The sequence below is a fragment of the Cebus imitator genome, unplaced genomic scaffold, assembly GCF_001604975.1.
Source record: "Cebus imitator isolate Cc_AM_T3 unplaced genomic scaffold, Cebus_imitator-1.0 Scaffold400, whole genome shotgun sequence".
NCBI lineage: Eukaryota > Metazoa > Chordata > Mammalia > Primates > Cebidae > Cebus > Cebus imitator.
The window spans coordinates 704,565-724,787 of NW_016107715.1; the positions used below are offsets into that span (position 1 = coordinate 704,565).

The 20,223-nt window shown below is 37.1% G+C and overlaps 1 protein-coding gene across 1 annotated transcript; it reads left to right on the forward strand.

The window, feature by feature from the left end:
- Positions 1-5,613: 5,613 nt before the first annotated feature.
- Positions 5,614-6,070, forward strand: LOC108289350 (60S ribosomal protein L26-like). Its single transcript, XM_017508797.2, has one exon. The coding sequence runs from the start codon at positions 5,633-5,635 to the stop codon at positions 6,068-6,070; it is 438 nt and encodes a 145-aa protein (XP_017364286.1). The 5' UTR covers positions 5,614-5,632.
- The last annotated feature ends 14,153 nt before the right edge of the window (positions 6,071-20,223 follow it).

Genomic DNA, 20,223 nt, shown 5'->3' on the forward strand with positions numbered 1-20,223 from the left:
TGCCTCAGCCTCCTGAGTAGCTGGGATTACAGGCACGCACCACCATGCCCAGCTAATTTTTTGTAGTTTTAGTAGAGACGGGGTTTCACTGTGTTGACCAGGATGGTCTCGATCTCTTGACCTCGTGATCCACACACCTTGGCCTCTCAAAGTGCTGGGATTACAGATGTGAGCCACCGCGCCCGGCCTATTGAGAGTTCTTAGCATGAAGGGCTGTTGAATTTTATCGAAGGCCTTCTCTGCATCTATTCAGATGATCATGTGGTTTTTGTCTTTGGTTCCGTTTATGTGATGGATAACATTTATAGATTTGCATATGTTGAACCAGCCTTGCATCCCTGGGATGAAGCCTACTTGGTCGTGATGGATAAGCTTCTTGATGTGCTGTTGCAATCTGTTTGCCAGTATTTTATTGAAGATTTTTGCATTGATGTTCATCATGGATATTGGCCTGAAGTTTTCTTTTTTTGTTGAGTCTCTGCCTGGTTTTGGTATCAGGATGATGTTGGTCTCATAAAATGAGTTAGGGAGGATTCCTTCCTTTTGTATTGTTTGATACAGTTTCAGAAGGAATGGAACCAGCTCCTCTTTTTACGTCTGGTAGAATTCGGCTGTGTATCTGTCTGGACTTGGACTTTTTTTGGTTGGTAGGCTATTGATTGCTGCCTCTACTTCAGCCCTTGTTATTGGTCTATTCAGGGATTTGGCTTCCTCCTGGTTTAGATTTGGTAGAGTACAAGTATCTAGGAATTTTTCCATTTCTTCCTGGCTTACTGGTTTATGTGAGTAGAGCTGTTTGTAGTAATCTCTGAAGGTAGTTTGTATTTCTGTGGGATCAGTGGTGATATCCCATTTATCGTTTTTTATTGCATCTATTTGATTCTTCTCCCTTTTCTTTTTTATTAATCTGGCTTGTGGACTATTTTGCTGATCTTTTCAAAAAACCAGCTCCTGGGATTTATTGATTTTTTTGAAGGGTTCTTTGTGTCTCTATCTCATTCATTTCTGCTCTGATCTTAGTTATCTCTTGTCTTCTGCTAGCTTTTGAGGTTTTTTTTTGATCTTGCTCCTGTAGTTCTTTCAATTTTGATGTTAGGGTGTTGATTTTAGATCTTTCCTCTCTGGTGGACATTTATTGCTATAAATTTCCCTCTTGATACTGCTTTAAAGGTGTCCCAGAGGTTCTGGTAAGTTTTGTCTTCATTCTGGTTGGTTTCAAAGAACATCTTTATTTCTGCCTTCATTTCATTGTTTATCCAGTCAACATTCAGAAGCAAATTCTTCAGTTTCCAAGTGGTTGTGTGGGTTTGAGTGTGTTTCTCGATCCTGAGTTCTAGTCTGATTGTGCTGTGGTCTGATAGACTGTTTGTTATGATTTCTGTTCTTTTGCATTTGCTGAGGAGTGATTTGCTTCCAATGATGTGGCCAATTTTAGAGTAGGTGCAATATGGTGCTAAGAAAAATGTATGTTCTGTGGATTTGGGGTGGAGTGTTCTGTATATGTCTATTAGATCCACTTGGTCCAGCTCTGCATTCAAGTCCTGGATATCCTTGTTAATTTTCTGTCTCATTGATCTGTCTAATATTGATAGTGGAGTATTGAAGTCTCCCACTATTATTGTGTGGGAGTCTAAATCTCATTTTAGGTCATTAAGAACTTGCTTTATGTATCTGGGTGCTCCTGTGTTGGGGGCGTATATATTTAGGATAGTTAGCTCTTCCTGTTGGATTGATCCTTTTACCATTATGTAATGTCCTTCTTTGTCTCTTTTGATCTTTGTTGGTTTGAAGTCCATTTTATCAGAGACTGGGATCACAACCACTGCCTTTTTTTGTCCTCCATTTGCTTGGTAAATCTTCTTCCATCCCTTTATTTTGAGTCTATGTGTGTCTTTGTATGTGAGATGGGTTTCTTGAATACAGCACACTGATGGGTTCTGACTTTTTATCCAGTTTGCCAGTCTGTGTCTTTTGATTGGGGCATTTAGGCCATTTACATTCAATGTTAATATTGTTAAGTGTGAATTTGATCCTGCCATTTTGTTACTGGCTGGTTTTCTTTCTCATTAGTTGACTCATTTTCTTCATTGCATTTTTGGTCTTTGCCAACTGGTTTGCTTTTGCAGTGACTGGTACTTGTTCCTTTCCATGCTTAGTGTTTCTTTCAGGAGCTTCGGTAGGGTAGGTCTGGTGGTGACAAAATCTTTCAATAATTGCTTGTCTGTAAAGGATTTTATTTCTCCTTCACTTATGAAGCTTAGTTTGGCTGGATATGAGATTCTGGGTTGAAAGTTCTTTTTTTTTAAGGATGTTGAATATGGCCCCCACTCTCTTCTGGCTTGTAGAGTTTCTGCCAAGAGATCTGCTGTGAGTCTGATTGGCTTCTCTCTGTGGGTGACCTGAACTTTCTCTCTGGGTGACCTTAGCATTTTTTCCTTCATTTCAACCCTGGTGAATCTGACAATTATGTGCCTTGGGGTTGCTCTTCTTGAGGAATATCTTTGGGAAGTTCTCTGTATTTCTTGAATTTGAAATTTGCACTGCCTTGCTAGGCTTGGGAAGTTCTCCTGGATCATACCCTCCAGTGTGTTTTCCAGCTTGGATTCATTCTCCCCATCATATTCAGGTACACTGATCAAGCACAGATTAGGTTTTTTTCATATAATCCCATATTTCTTGGAGGTTTTGTTCATTTCTTTTTACTTTTATTTCTCTTGCAGTGCCTTCTCTTTTTATTTCATTGAGTTGATCTTCAATCTCTGATATCCTTTCTTCTGCTTGATCAATTCAGCTATTAAAACTTGTGTATGCTTCACAAAGTTCTCATGCTGTGTTCTTCAACTCCATCAAGTCATTTATGTTCTTCTCTAAACTGGTTATTCTAGTTAGCATTTCATCTAACCTTTTTTCAAGGTTTTTGGTTTCTTTGCATTGAGTTAGAACGTGTTCCTTTAGCTCTGAGGTTTGTTATTATCCACCCTCTGAATCCTGCTTCTATCAATTCTTTGCACTCCTTCTTGGTCAAGTTGTGATCCTGTGTTTTTGAGGAGTTGTGGTCCCTTGAAGGAGAAGAGGTGTTCTGGTCTTTGATGGTTTCACCTTTTTTGCGCCGGTTTTTCCCCATCTTTGTGGATTTGCCTGGCTGTGGTGTCAGAGAGCTGCTTGATGACATTGCTTGTCTGCCTGTTGGGGTGCTATTTGGTTTCTAGGGACTCCTTCAGGTTACTAGGGAAGCTTTCTGTGTCTTTTTTGTTTATGCTGGGAGATTAGGCCCGCCTCTTCTGCTGACCTGTAGGTCCTGCTGAGTTGTCAAGAACGCCATCCGGTTGCTACGTAGGCTTCCTGTGTTTTTTGTTAAAACATGTAGCCCAGTCCCACCCCTCTAGTGGTGGGATGTGCGCTTCCTCCTCTGGGCTGGATCATTCAGCGTTCATCTCAGACTGTGGCACTGGCTACGCAACCCACTACAGTCAGAGCTTCAGCCCTCTGGGGTTTGTGGGGGAGGTTAGGGACCCACCCAGCAGCACCCTGCAATCTCCCCCTTTCAGCTTTCTCTCTTCCTGGTCATGGGGTAGGGGCTGCCCAGCTGCTCCTGCTTACAGCTCCCTCTCTCTCCAGACGGGGGTGAGGGGGCAATAGCTCAGTCTGCAGACTCTTATTCAACTCCGCACTTTTAATTTCAGGCGCTTGACTGGCAAAGACCCCCTGTTCTGTGTATTGCTGAGGCTTTGGGGGAAGTGCTGTATCTGGACTGGAGCGCCAGAGGTGGAGCCTCTGACTCACCGGCCAGGTGCACTTTCTGGGTGAAGCAGCACCCCTCCCCTCCTCGGTCTGCCCTGAGTGGGCTTTGCTCACCCTCGGACCAGACCCATTGAAATGCACCTGGTACCTCAGTTGGAGCTAGGAGATCTCTGGGTTTCTGCGTCTCTTTCACTGGGTGTTGTGCGCTGGAGTTGTGTCTATTCTGCCATCTTGTATCCTCCTGATACTATTATTTCTTATTTTTAGCCTATTGACATGGTAGATTACATTGATTGATTTTCAAATGTCAAGCTAAACTTGCATACCTAGAATAAATTCCATTTGGTGTATAATATGTTTTATTCATTGGTGAATTTAATTTGCTAATATATCTTGCTTACGATTTTGTATCTAAATTTATAAAAGGTATTTATCTATGATCTTTAGTGTTATTTTTGGGGGAATATATTTGTCTGGATTTGGCATAGGGTAATATTGGCCTCATAAATTAAGGAGGAAGGTGTTTCATCCTCCTCCATTTTCTAGAAGAGATTGTGGAAAATTGGTGTTGATTCTTCTTTAAATGTTTTATAGAATTATTCATTGAGAATAACTGGACTTGCCAATTTCTTTTTCAGGAGCTTTTATATTATGAATTCAATTTCTTAATTATTATAGCACTATTCAGATTATTAATTTTATTTTGTTGAGTTTCAGTAGTATCTGTCAGGAAAATGATGCATTTTTTTTCTTTATTATTATTTTTTTTAAGACAGGGTCTGTTGCCCAAACTGGAGTGCAGTGGAGCAATCTTGGTTCAGTGTAACTTCTGCCTCTGGGCTCGAGTGATCTACCTCAGCCTCCCCAGTAGCTAGGACTACAGGTGAATATCACCATACCTGGATAATTTTTCATATTTTTGTAGGGACAAGGTCTTGACGTGTTGCACAGCTTAGCCTTAAACTTCTTAATGCAAGTGATCCACCCACTTATCCTCCCAAAATGCTGAATTATAGGTGTGAGCCACCATGTCTGGCCAAATGCATGTCTTCTAAATTATCTAACTTATTAGTCTAAAATTGTTTGTTGTGTTCCTTTAGCCTTTTATTGTTCACAAGATCTGTAGTGATATCCCTATTTCTTTCTTGATACTGATGATTTGTTTCTTCTTTCTATTTAAATTTTTGTTAGACTTGATAAAAATTTATCAATTTTATTTTTTAAGAACCAGCTTTTTATTTTATTGTTTTTCAATGATATTTTGCTAGTTTTAGTATCAGTGGTTTCTGATGTTATCTTTATTGTTTCTTTTCTCCTGATAAGTTTGGGTTTATTTTATTTTTTTTCCATTTGTGAAAGGTAGGAACTTAGATTATTGATGTGAGTTATTTGATCATTTCTAATGTGAACATTTTGTGCTGTTTCTCTCTTGGCACTATTTTAGCTGCATTTTTCATATTTTAATATGTTGTATTTTCATTTTCATTTATGTATGTATACTTTATAATTTCCTTTGAGACTTCCTTTTTAATCCATGAATTATTTAAAAGTGTGTTGTTTAACTTTCAAGTCTTTGGAGACGTCCCACTGTCTTTCTGATTTCTCCTTTATTCTCTTATGGTAAGGAATATACTGTGGAATTTCAATATTTAAATTTGGTTATGTTTATTTTATGACTCAGAATATGATATATTTTTATGGTATTTCTTGGGTATTTAAAAATAATGCTTATTCTAAGTGGAGCATTCAATATATTTGAATTATATTCTCTTAATTGTCTTGTTCATATCTTCTATATCTTAGCTAATATTCTGTTAGTTCAATCAGGTGTTGAGAGGGTGATGTAGAAGTCTCCCCTTTTGCGGCCATCGCCCAAGCGGGTGCTGCCAAAATGAAGTTCAATCCCTTTGTGACTTCCGACCGAAGCAAGGATCGCAAAAGGCATTTCAATGCACCTTCCCACATTCGCAGGAAGATTATGTCCTTCCCTCTTTCCAAAGAGCTGAGACAGAAGTACAACGTGCGATCCATGCCCATCCGAAAGGATGATGAAGTTCAGGTTGTACGAGGACACTATAAAGGTCAGCAGATTGGCAAAGTAGTCCAGGTGTACAGGAAGAAATACATAATCTACATTGAACGGGTGCAGCGGGAAAAGGCTAATGGCACAACTGTCCGTGTAGGCATTCACCCCAGCAAGGTGGTTATCACTAGGCTAAAACTGGACAAAGACCACAAAAAAATCCTTGAATGGAAAGCCAAATCTCGCCAAATAGGAAAGGAAAAGGGCAAATACAGGGAAGAAACAATTGAGAAGATGCAGGAATAAAGTAACCTTATATACAAGCTTTGATTAAAACTTGAAATAAGGAAAAAAAAAAAAAAAGAAGTCTCTAACTATAACTGTGGTCTTGTCTGTTTCCCCTTTAAGCTCTGTCAGCTCTTGCTTAGTGCATTTTGAGGCTCTGTTCTTTGGTACATCCACATTTCAAACTATTATGTATTTCTTGTAGATTGATTCTTTTATCATTATATAATATCCCTTTTTGTCTAATAGTATTCTTTGCTTAGAAGTCTACTATAGCAGACATCAATACAGCCAACCTTACTTACTTTTTGTTATGATTGCTTGGTATATTTTTCCATCCTTTTTCTTTCAGTCTACCTATGTCTTTTGCATTTTAAATTGAATTTTTTGGGGGTAAGAAGCAAATAGTTGAATCATGTTGCTGTTGTTGTTGTTTAAATCTATCCTGCCAAACTCTGTCTTGTGATTGATAAAAACAGCCCATTTTTATTTAAAGTAAATGTTGATGTGTTAGATTTTATCTCTGACATTTTATTATTTGTCTTCTTTTTGTTTCATCTTATTCTTTTTACTGTGGTTCTCCTTTCTTGCCTTTTTGTTGCTTAAACATTTTTTAGAATGTCTTCTTTATTTAGTTATAGCATTTTTGAATTTCTTTGGACAGATTTTGAGTGGTCTGGATATTACCATATTCAAGTCTGACTTTTCGCAGTTTATTGTTATTGATATTTACTACTTCAACTGAAGTGCGGAACCTTACTTATATTGTAATTGCTTTATCTTCTCTTTTAAATATCAATGATGTTTGTTTTAATTATGAAATATTTTTTCTGAAATTAATGAGAAGGATATTCTATTGTATGTACTCATGTTTCTCCCTCTTTTGTTTCTTGTTTCTTGTTCTTTCTGATGCTCAAAACCCTTTCTCTTTTCATTTTTTTTTCTGTTCAAAGAACATTTTATAATCATTCTTTAAGGGTAGATTGACTAGCAAAAAATCCTGTTAGTTTTCCTTTTTCTGATAATGACTTTATTTCATTTTCATTTTAGGAAGATAGTTTTACTAGATTTAGAATGCATAAGTGATGGTTCTTTTCTTTTAGCATTTCAACACATTGTGCAATTAACTTCTGGTCTTGATGGCTTCAGATGAGATATTAACTATGTAATTCAAGCTGGTGGTCCTCACACAGAGTGGGTTGGTTCAAGCTGGCTTTTAAGATTCCTTATTTCTAGTTTTCAGAGGTTTAATTATGATGTGTATTAGCATGAATTTCTTTGAGGTTTTTCTATATGTGATTCACTCAGTTTTTTAGATATGTATTTCACCAAATTTGGGAAGATTTAGCCATAATTTCCCCCAATTTTTAAAATCTTCATTATTATTTTCATTTGGGATTTTAATGTATGAATATTAGAACTTCTGTTATTGTTCCATAAGCTCAGTTCAGGTATTTTCTATTTTCACTTACTTGATCATTTTAGGTAAATTCTATTGATTTTTACTTGACTTCACTGATTTTACACTATATTATCTCTACTATTGAGTAAATTTAGTTAGGTATTTTTGTTTAATTTTTATTATTATCATTTTCAGTTATACAGTAACTTCTTGGTTATTTTTATGACTTCTTTTTCTTTCTGTGATTTTTATTTTTTATTTATTTTAAAAGAATTTCTAATTGTTAAAGCATGTTATGATAATTGCTTTAAACTTTTTGTGCCTTTGTTAAATAATTGCAACATTTGATCCATCTCAGTGTTTGTTTCCATTGATTTTATTTTCTAATTCAAGTTGTGATTTTTCTTCTTCTTATGATTACACGTGATTTTTAATTGCACCCTAGGCATTTTATGTATTATGGTATAAGACTCTTGGTCCTACATAAATCTTTTATGGGTAGCAGCAGTCACTATAGTTAAGCATGGAGGTGCTGGCACACTTTTGTGGGTGGTGGTTACAGTATGAAGACTTGAGATTTTTAGTTTGACTTGCTTGGTTTATGTGGTGGCACTGGGAGAGTCACACCAAGTCCTACTGTTGCTTCCTAAAAAAGGATTTCCCTTGGCCAAGCTGCCGACTGGTTTTGGTAGGTAAGAGAAGTCTTAGTGCTACTAAAGTTTAGGACACAAACATTTTCTTGACTCTTGGCAAAGTGGTGCAGATTTAGTTCACCAAGATTATAGGAATATGAAGCACAAAGTCAGTTGAATGAGAGGACCTTGCCCGTGAAATTTCTTCTTTTTTCTTTGTGCACTTTTCACTTCATTTTATTCTGTTTTTATGACAATTGTGTTGCTGCAGTACTTAGAGAAGAACATTAGTGATTTCTTCTTCCTTTCTCACATTCCCAGCTCTTCTACCCACACAGGATTTAGCCATGGTAGAGCTAGTTTGGCTTTTTACCATTTGCCTCCATATATATACACGTAGAACTGAGTAGCTAAAGCAGGAAGGGGAAGCGTATGTATATTTTAAGATTTAACAATAACAAGTTTACATTTCTGAGTGGGGCCACACACACAAATACGATAATTTCAGACATAGTAAGTGCTATATGAACAAGAAAATAAAACAGTGGTATAGACAGTGATCAGGATGTGTGTATAGCTAATTCAGTAGATTCCTGGAAGAGCCTCAGAAACGCCCAGACCAAGGTCTTGAACTTGGTGAATGTATTAGTGCATTCCCACACTCCTATAAAGAACGACTTGAGACTGGGGAATTTATAAAGGAAAGAAGTTTAATTGACTCATAGTTCTGCAGGGCTGCAGAGGCCTCAGGAAACTTACAATAATGGCCAAAAAGGAAGCAAATACGTCCTTCTTCACATAACAACAGGAGAGAGAAATGAGTGCCCAATGAAGGGGAAAGTCCTTTATAAAACCATCAGATCTCATGAGAACTAACTCACTATTACAAGAACAGGATGAGAAAAATCACCCCATGATTCAATTATCTCCACCTGCCCCCTCCCATGACACATATGGACTATGGGAACTACCTACAATTCAAGATGAGATTTGGGGGTGTACACAGCCAAACCATATGAGTGAGTTTAAGGACAATAAGAAGGCCAGTGGGGCTGGAGTGTAACTTGCCTCAGACTCACAGTTACAAAGCAACTCAGTGTATTTCCCTTTAAAAGGGATCAATATCCGTTTGGGTTATTAGACTTTAATACACCAGGTCTCACTAATTTCAGAGCTGCCTGCTAAAACTGACTTTCATATTATATCTTGTAACCATAATGCTTTTTTGAAGGAGGAATGAGTTTCGAGTAACTTTGAAGAAGACCATACCACTTTTGTAGAAATGAGAAGTACAGCAGTGACACATTAAAAAAAAAATCTTTGGCATCCTAGACATACAAAGTAATTCAAAGAACTGAAAAGACTCATAATAAAAACAACAAAAAAGCATACAAGGTTCAAGATTATGATTATAGTCTTAATTATTATAGTTTATAATTCTGTGTATCGCTATAGAGATAGTAACCACTTTTCCCTAACATATTCCTGGAAATAGTATAATACAGTGGATCAGTTTTTTTTTTATCTAGAAATGTTCTAATCTGAGGTTTAACATTAACTGAATATGACACATATGATCAAATATATATTAGAAAAATTATTATGTTATACACTTCTGTATTCATTTAAAATGAAATACGCTGGGCATGGTGGCTCATACTTGTAATCCCAGTGCTTTGGGAGGCTGATGTGAGCAGATGACCTGAGGCCAGGATTTCAACACTAGGAAACATAGTGAGACAAGTCTCTACAAAATTTTTTTAAAAAAATTAAAAGCTGTGTGTGGTGGCATACACCTGTATTCCCAGCTACTTGGGAGGCTGAGACTGTAGAATCCCTTGAGCCTAGGAGTTCAAGTTTGCAGTGAGTAATGATCAAACCACTGCATTCCAGCCTGGGTAACAGAGCAAGATCCTGTCTCTAAAAACCTCAATAAATAAAATATTCATAATGTATATTATGAATATTTTATTTATTGAGGTTTTTAGAGACAGGATCTATACTGTACCTTCATAATGTTTATAAAGGTACAGTATAGCTTGACTACATGAAGCATAAAAAATATATATATGTTCACTTATTCTACAAAATTTTATTGAGCACAATTACATACTGAACACTGTTCTAATTTTATAGACTTTATTCATATTAATCTCCACAAAATGCTTTTGAGGTAGATACTACTATTACCTGGTTTTTTTCAGATAGTAAAAAACATGCAGAGCTAAAAAGTATCAGGATAAGGATTTAAATTGTGGGTGTCTGAATCCAAAATCCATTCTGTTCATTACCAGGCTGTATATTTCCTTATTATAGAATATTAGTTTCTGATCTCAAAGTGCTCAAATTAATGTAGAAGACAGACAAAAATTGCAGTACATTATTAAAAATATATTTTATAGGGTGCTACAGAGACCTTTGGAGGGAGTACTTAGTTCAGAGAAGAATTTTTCAGAAAGACTTCCTGAAGGAGGAAGTACAACGGAAATATATTTGAATAGTGAGTGGAAGTTTACCATCAGACGATCAGGTAGCAAGGATAGTTTAGGCAAGAAGAACAAAATATATTGCAAAATTATGAACCTAATAAAATATGGATTGGAGTACTGGAATATTTTAGGAGGAAAATGAGGAGAGGCAAAAAAGTTCATATTATGGAAAATTTTGTAAATCCTACCATGGAATTTTAAAAGGTTTGTGGCATTAAAGGATCTCAGTTGATGGAGTTAATAACAAATATGTTCAGACAGCAACATGGAAAATAAAATAAGGGGAAGATACTCTAGGTACATGGAAAATAATGATCAACTGAATTAACGTATTTGCAACTGGAGGAAAGAAGTGGATAAATATTCAATAGCTTTGATTTGCATTTCTCTTATGACCAGTGATGATGAGCATTTTTTCATATGTTTGTTGGCCTCACGTATGTCTTCTTTTGTAAAGTGTCTGTTCATATCCTTTGCCCACTTTTGAATGGGCTTGTTAGTTTTTTTCTTGTAAATCTGCTTTAGTTCTTTGTAAATTTTGGATATCAGCCTACATTGAGATACCATCTCACGCCGGTAAGAATGGCAAACATTAAAAAATCTGGAGACAGCAGATGCTGGAGAGGATGTGGAGAAACAGGAACACTTTTGCACTGTTGGTGGGAGTGTAAATTAGTTCAACCATTGTGGAAGACAGTGTGGCGATTCCTCAAGGACATAGAAATAGAAATTCCATTTGACCCAGCAATCCCATTACTGGGTATATATCCAAAGGATTACAAATCGTTCTACTATAAGGACACGTGTACACGAATGTTCATTGCAGCACTGTTTACAATAGCAAGGACCTGGAACCAACCCAAATGCCCATTGACGATAGACTGGATAGGGAAAATGTGGCACATATACACCATGGAATATTATGCAGCCATCAAAAACGATGAGTTTGGGTCCTTTGTGGGGACATGGATGAATCTGGAAACCATCATTCTCAGCAAACTGACAGAGGAGCAGAAGATCAAACACCGCATGTTCTCACTCATAGGCGGGTGTTGAACGATGAGAGCACATGGACAAAGAGAGGGGAGCACTACACACTGGGGTCAGTTGGGGGGACATAGGGGAGGGACGGTGGGGGGTGGGGAGCTGGGGGGGATAGCAGGGGGAGAAATGCCACATGTAGGTGATGGGGAGGAAGGCAGCAAATCACACTGCCATGTGTGTTCCTATGCAACAATTTTGCATGTTCTTCACATGTACCCCAAAACCTAAAATACAATAAAATAAATAAATGGGAAAAAAAATATTCAATAGCTGTTGGGAGGATGATGTGCTTTGACTTAGAGAATAAATTGATGGATAATCCACAACAGAAAGAGGATGTAGGATTGGAGAAGAGATTTTTAGCAAGAAGTAACTGTCACATACTTCGGTGTAAAAATTCAAGAAGCGTTAAAAGTACTCTTCTGTGGAATCTGGCACACCTGAGCTCAGAAGATGACTCTACAATTTTCAAATTGTGTGATTATATGTAAGATACTTAAGTTCTCCAAGGCTGAGTTTGGTTATTCACTCTTCCTTAATGCCCTACAGCCAGTCCCCACGTGCCATAATTTCTACTTGTTAAAAATAGCTTCAGTCTGTATCTTGTAGTTTTTCTAGGCGTTTATTACATCTTGCTTTAATTATTGCAGAATCCTCTTAACTGGTCTTCATGCCTCCAATGTCTTCTCCTTCTAGTACATCTTCCACATGATAGCTGGAATAATCTTTGAAAATGAAAAAAGGAAACATATTTTTCCTTAAAGAACTCAAGTTTCAGTGAGATATTGTATAAAGGGGAACAGGAGTGGACCAGGGAGACTAGGTGGCATTATTATGTAGTCTAGAAATGACTTGATGTTTCAGATGTGATTAGAGAGGCAGGCTTAAAGTCGCACAAATGTGGATTTGGAAGAAACAGTTCTGGGTAATAGGGGAAGAGAAGGATATGTGAAAAAGGCTCCTTAATTTATAATGTGTTACTAGGTAAAAATGGATCAAGGATAGGGGACAAAGCTGTGTTTGTTCTTGGAAAAATTGAGAGTGAAATGATCTTCAGATATGCCAATGGATACACAAAGGCAGCAATTGAATCTGAGCCTGAGAGCTATACATAACAATGTCATGCGTATACAGACACTTATGAATTTTCAGACATAGACAAAATTGTCAAATAATGATTATGGAATGAAAATGCCAGCAGACATATGACATCACAAATGCCAACGTTTAATGCTAAGTAGAAGAGGAAGAACTGTAAGGGACACAGATGCAGCCAGAAAAGTAGGAAGGAAATGAGGAGGATACAGTGTCAGTGGAGTGGCCAGAAAGATTGTTTCTGGAAGGATACAGTGATCCACAACTTTGAATGATGCTGAACAAAATGAAGTCTGAAAAGTGCCCACTGGATTTAACAATATGACTGTAGTGGTTTGTTTTCTCAGGGAGTGATGGGTATGAAAGTGAAGAGTAAGTTGAGGGGTAGGAAAATGAAATGAGGAAAATGCGAGAGTAAGTAAAAACAACTTAAAAGAACTTGGGCTGTGGGAGAAGGGGCAAGAGAGAAAGCGATTTTGCTCTCAAGAAACACAGGAATAGCCAAAGTAATCTTTCAAAACAATGAAAGGAAATGTAATTTTCCTTGTTATGAGGAAAGAATGCATCTAGTTGTGATGTCTGTCAGTGCATAGAGGAGGCTTATTGGGCTGAGGGAAAGCAAACCTGAATACTCTCATCAAAATACCCTTCTGTATTTTGAACCAAGTGTTAAAATAGAAGCTCTACAATAAAAAAAAAAATGACAACATATAAAGCTCCCTCTTGCCCAGCCTATTTACACACCATTGCCAACTCTGATAACAGGAACCTGGGAACCACTGGTTACCTGGAAGATGACTGTTTTTGTTGCACAATAAGGCAGAGTGGTAAAACAAACAACAGCCTATCTTAATTTAAATTTTTGATATTTTGCTCATGCATTTTGTGTATTCTAAAATATACATTAAAATGGCATTTATGTTGATTACTAAATTTATTGGCACTCCTTTATATTTTGCACCTGAATTGTATGTCATACTTACCTCAATTTAATACTGGTCCTAGTTAAAAGCAAGGAAATCTGATTCATCATTATGCTTAATAATGAAGAGAATGGGATTAGAACTATTCACGATAATTTAAGAAGTATGTTTACTGCAGAGTTCTTAGAAAAAGCTGTAAATAGTGATGATGCAGCTAACAAGAGAGCATATATTAAAGGAACATGCATTTTTTAATTCAAGCAGAAAATATGTTAAATATTCAAAACACTGACTTGAATTTGAAAACCTCCATATTTACTTATATGACACAACTTCTTTTCTAAAGAGTTTGTGGTCTAATTGAATATATTTTGCTCCAACACTTCTTAGGTAAGAAGTTATACTATGTGAGTTGAGAAGCCTCAAGCTATAACATAGTCTTAAGTGAGAAAAAGGGCTGATTTTTAATATGAATTAATTAGCACTTAGACTAAGTTTGGGTGATAATTCAATGTGATTTTGTCATTAATTTTGAGCCAAGTCAACAAAATGCCATCTTTTGACGGAGATGAAAGCTTTGTGGTTTCTTCAGTATGCAAAAACACAGCAATTGTATGTAAACATTTTTTCTTTTTCCTTATCTTTGTTTTTCCTTTTTTAGATAGACTTGCTCTGTTCCCCAGGCTAGAGTGAAGTGGCATGATCTTGGCTCATTGCAACATCCACATCCTGGGTTCAAGTACTTCTTGTGCCTCACCTTCCACATAGCTGGTATTACAGGTGTGCACCACCCTGCCCAACTAAGTTTTGTTTTTTTTGTTTTGTTTTGTTTTGTTTTGTTTTGTTTTGTTTTGTTTTGTAGAGGTGGTGTTTCACTATGTTGGCCAGGCTGGTCTTGAGCTCCTGGCCTCAAGGAAGCTGCCTGCCTCAACCTCCCAAGTGCTGGGATTATAGGCTTGAGCTACCACACCTGGCTCATAAACATTTTTTCTTAGCATTTTATTTTGCATGGCTTGAAGGCTCAAATTATCAAGCATTTTTGCAGGGGTCCTTTTCACAGTATTTTCAACAGCTTATTTTCATTTTATTTATCTATAGTATGTCATTAGAATAATGTTTGGTGTTTAACAAGCATAATATAAAAGACAGTTGGATTAGTGGATTTGTTCCTTTGTAGTTCTCATTCTGAGCTAATACTCTACCTAGGTGCATAATCTTTGTAGAGAAAATTATGTACTTGAAGAACAAATGCTTCCTTCATTAAAAATTCCATACATTTATAAATCTAGACTATTCAAAATTATTTGGGCATATGCCTTCTTCATAGTTTTAAAAACTATTTATAATCTAGATAATTGATATACATATTTATACATATTACTTAAAATTAAAATGTTACTTAACATCTCCATAAGAAAAACTTTACTTCCTTGCTGTATCTGAGGTTGTATTTTCAAGGCAATATGGTTTTGGACGACCCAGCATATGGCCTTCCATTTGCTGGCATTAAAGTGGGGGGGGTGGTCAATAAATAATGCTCACATCTTCCCCTCTTGTGTTCAAAACCAGTTGAGCGATAGGCACAGCAGTTGGGCAGATGGAGATACATATTTTAATTTTTGTTTTTTTTCTGATAAATTCTCATTAGAAAATGTGTTTAAGGCTCTGTCAAAATGGATCATAATACATTCAAATTAGGCAGACTTATTCACTCAGCCTGAGGTTGCATTGGTCAATCATAAATCTCTCCTGAGGGCTTCTGCCATATAAAATTTGTGTCATGAAGAACAATCCATTTTCTTCTTCAAGCCATCTATTAGGAAATTTTGATTCCCCTGGAAGGGAATGAATGGAAATACACAGACTAGAAGAGTTACTTTAAAAGAGTCATTCTGGGGCCGGGCGCGGTGGCTCACGCCTGTAATCCCAGCACTTTGGGAGGCTGAGGCAGGTGGATCACAAGGTCAAGAGATCGAGACCATCCTGGTCAACATGGTGAAACCCCGTCTCTACTAAAAATACAAAAAATCAGCTGGGCATGGTGGCACGTGCCTGTAATCCCAGCTACTCAGGAGGCTGAGGCAGAATTGCCTGAACCCAGGAGGCGGAGGCTGCAGTGAGACGAGATCGCGCCATTGCACTCCAGCCTGGGTAACGAGGGCGAAACTCTGTCTCAAAGAGAAAAAAAAAAAAAAAAAAAAAAAAGACCCCTTCTGAAGGTGTTGTGGGAGGATCCTGCAGCCTCCCCAGAAACCTTTTAGAGCTCTGTGAAGTCCTCTTTTCTGGCCACTTATCTGTATGAGGCTGGATCCTCTTTTTGTGTTTCAACCAAAACAATACAATACATCCCAGTGAAGGAGAAACAGATATGAAGATCCTGCTGTCTTTTATTAAGTTAGACATGAAAAAGATTTGCATTTTGCCAATTTTTATAAGAATGACATAGTTACTTTTCATAAAATTATATTATTTATAACATGTAATAAGTATATTCTTTATAAAATATATCATTTTTCATAAAATGATATAATAAGATGTCATAAATATATTATTTTTCATAAAAGATCATTTTTTATAAAATATTTATAATAACATATATTATTTTTACTTTCAATGAATGAATAGGTGTATTAGTCAGGTTGTCTAAAGGGACAGAACAAATAAGATAGATGTATATATGAAGGGAAGTTAATTAGGAGAATTGACTCACACGGTCACAACATGAAGTCCCACAATAGGCCATCTGCAGCTGAGGAGCTAGGGAGCCAGGCTGAGTCCCCAACCTCAACAGTAGGGAAGCCAATAGTGCAGCCTTCAGTCTTTGGCTGAAGGCCTAAGAGCCCCTGGCAGATCACTGGTGTAAGGCCAAGGGTTCAAAAGCTGAAGAGTCTGATGTTCCAGGGCAGGAAGCATCCAGCATGGGAAAAAGATGGAGGCCGGAAGATTTAGCTAGTCTAGTCCTTCAGCATTACTCTGCCTGCTTTTATACTAGCCTAACTGGCAGCTGACTAGTTGGTGCCCACCCAGATTGAGGGGGCTCTGTCTCTCCCAGTCTACTGACTCAAATGTTAATCTCCTTTGGCAATACCCTCACAGACATACCCAAGAGTAATATTTTGCATCCTTCAATCCAATCAAGTTGACGTTCAGTATTAACCATCACAATAGGTAAACATTTTTTAAATTTCTCAGCTCCTTATACAGTAGATAGAACTCATATAAAGAAAAGTTCTTTGTTGTCATCCTCAAAAACATGTAAAAGTATAAAGATGTCCCATGATAAAAAGTTTGATTCTGGGCACAGTGGTTCAAGCTTTAGCCTAGGAGTTTGAGACCAGCCTGGGAAACAGGACAAATACCCATCTCTACAAAAAAATAGAAAAATTAGCAGAACATGGTGGTGCATACCTATAATCCCAGCTACTCAGCAGGCAACAGCAAGAGGATCACTGCAACTCAGAAGATTGCTGCTGCAGTGAGCTGAGATGGTGCCACTGCACTTCAAACTAGGCAATAGAGTAAAACCCTATCTTAAGAAAAGAAAAAAAAAAAAAGTTTGGGAACCATTGCTCTAATAGAAACTCCTGTTCATGAAAACATGAGAAGTAGGTAATAATTATTTCTCACTTGGTTCTTTTTATTCTCTTGAAGTATTGGACAGGATATTTGCTTCACTGCAGACTGTTGTTTTAGATACAGCTAATACTAAGGCAAAGTACAGGTATTCACCAATCATTTTTTTGAACAGAACTTGGCAGTCTTCAATGACAGCAAATTGTATATATCTGGGGTAAACTTTATTTAAATTTTACTTGCTGACTTGCTTTTTAGTCCTGTTTCACTGGCTTAAATTGAAGGATATTATGAAAACAACCTTGGGAAACTTTTGCTTCCTCAACAATTTTCATAGAAAATGTAATTGAAGATTTTTTTTTTAACTAATATAGTGGCATCTTTGGAACAATTCAGGAAATATATCTTTCAGATCTCAACAACAAGGATCATTGTGCTTACATTAATCTACTGGGTTCTTTAGACATTGCAAAGATTGTCAATCAAATCCCTGTCATCATTCACTCTTATTTGCTGGCTGCTAGTAAGTTTAAGCCCAATTTGCAGTAGTCTGCTAAATGTACCACTTGATATTAGCATGTCGTGTGCTACTCTAATGATGGGTCTCAGCTTAGCTTCTCAACTCTGATTTTTTGTTGTTGTTGTTCTTTATTCAGATTTATTTTTTCTTACCTCTTATTTTTCTTGCTTTCATATCTTTAAGCCATCTGAAATCTTTTCTATAAACTAGGAGAATTTCAAGAAATGATTTAAATAGAGCAATTTGAGTGAATCACATAAGCTAAGGAAGTGGTGCTTTTGAACTCATCCAATAATTGCATTATATGTTAGTTATTATTTTCCCCATATCCCAGGGTCAAAAAACAAAAGAAGAAATAAAACTATGTGAATTTGCAAAGCTAATGCAAATTTAATACTAATTAAATATGGGGACCTCAGGGTTTTTGGATTTTTTTCCCATAATTACTCTGGTATGCCTCTGTCACAGAGTGCTGCCACTTTTTCATTTGGAAATTTTACGGATCAGTGATATAAATGCAAATATAAATGAAAAGACTTAAAACATCCAAATCCCTATCTTGATTCATTTAACTAAAATATTCTCCCATATTGGCCTTTTTTCTCCCTGTTCACAAAAGGTATTTATTTCTTTATTGAAAAACTCATTACATATGCTTGTGTTATGTCAATTAGCAATGGTGTAACATGAATTTTATGTTTGAGCTACAATGAATTTCTGAGGAAATCTGTTGTTTTTAAGGCTGAAGCTGCAATTGGAGAAGATCCAAATCATTACCTAAATTTACATTCTATTGTTATGCATGAATCTTTTTATAACTTCCTATAGGGTATTTAGAAATAAAAGTTTGTTTTGTTTTGTTTTCTCCTGCTTCTATTGTGCTAATACGGGTTTATATAGCTAGCATTTGGGGGTAAAATCAAAATTAGAAAAAAAAAAGAATTACATCTCAAAAGAAACTCTCTACTTCATAAAAAATTGGCTGGTGGAAATCACAGCTACCTTGTGGCTCTTTGCTCTTACAACAGAAACCAAAACCAAAAGTAATACAATAAAATCTATGTTTTGCTGTGAGTGTCTGTTTGCTTTAGTTTGGGAATTAGTTTAGCCAGTTATATCTCCATGTTTTGGTATTTAAAATCTACTTTTTAAAAAATACTGTTAATTTTACATTTAAAAATCAAACAATTTTGAAAATACCACCAAATAGTATTTGGTGGTGTTTTCACGCCCATGCGGTATCCCCAAGGAAATGGACTGTGAGGTTGCGATTTTTGCGTGGGAGGTTTAGCAGTGAGGATGCATCAAAAAAACACCTGTAAAAGAATGAAGGAAGTAGGACCGGGCAGAAGGAGAATGTGACTGAGAGGCAGGCACAACCAGAGGGTTCAGCTGATTAAACAGGGAGCCTTAGATCTAGAATATGCCCCCAGAGGTGTCCCAACCTATCTCAAGTTGAGGCAAGAGCTAGGCCTTTGTAAGCCAATAAATATGGTCCTGTCATTAGATGAGGCCTGACTTCTGTAGGGAAACATAACCTTTGCCAAAGCAGCTCCTTTCATCTGAGAACAATTCTGTGGGAGGAACTCAGCTGTAAATGATGCTCTATCTGAAAGGCAACAGTCCTGGCAGTTGGGGTGGTGGTCTGAGTCCCAAAGGGGAGATCAGAGCAGCACCCCGTAGCATCCTTGAGCTGCTTGATCTGCTTTGTATAAGGTCACTCCGTGTAGAAATAGTTCAGTTTTCTGGTTTGTCTCTTTTCCTTGTAATATTTGCAAGAGGTAGGTTAGTGGCATAATTGCCCCTGCTCACTGCACAGAAAAAAAAAAAAAATACACTGAGATTATGGTATTGCGGAAAAGAAAGTTTAATTAACACAAGGCTAGTCACGTGATAGATGTAGTTATTACTCAAATCAGTCTTCCCAAAAGGTCAGAGGTTAGGGTTTTTCAAGCGTAGTTTGGTGGGTGCTGTTGACTGGTTTGGGATGCAGTCATGGGACGTGGAGAATAGTCCTCCTGCTACGGGACTGGTTGAGTCATGAGTCATGAGCTACGAGTTCAGGTAGGGTCAGTCAGTTGCCAAAAGTCTGAAAAATGTCTCAAAAGACTAATCTTAGGTTTGATAATATTGATCTTATCTATAGGAGCAATTGAGGAAGTCACAAATCTTGTGACCTCTGGCCAAGTGACACCTGGGCAGTAAGGGATTAAAGAAACTACACCTACACTTTTGCAGATTTCCAGGCCCTCAGATAATCCTAATCTTAAGGCCTTTCATTAGTCTCACAGAGCAATTTCAGTCCTCTAGCAAGGATGGAAACAGTTTTAAGGAGAGATTCTCATTGTTCTTGCCTCAAAGTTAAGCTATGAATTAGATTCCTCCCATGGTTAGCTTGGCTTACACCCAGGAATGAACAAACATATCCAGCCTGTGAGGCTAGAAGTAAGGTGGAGTCAGCTGTTAGGTTCTCTCACTGGCAGCATCTTTGCAAAT

Excerpts from the sequence above, each read along its gene's own strand:
- LOC108289350 (XM_017508797.2), top strand. The coding sequence starts at position 5,633 with ATGAAGTTCAATCCCTTTGTGACTTCCGACCGAAGCAAGGATCGCAAA.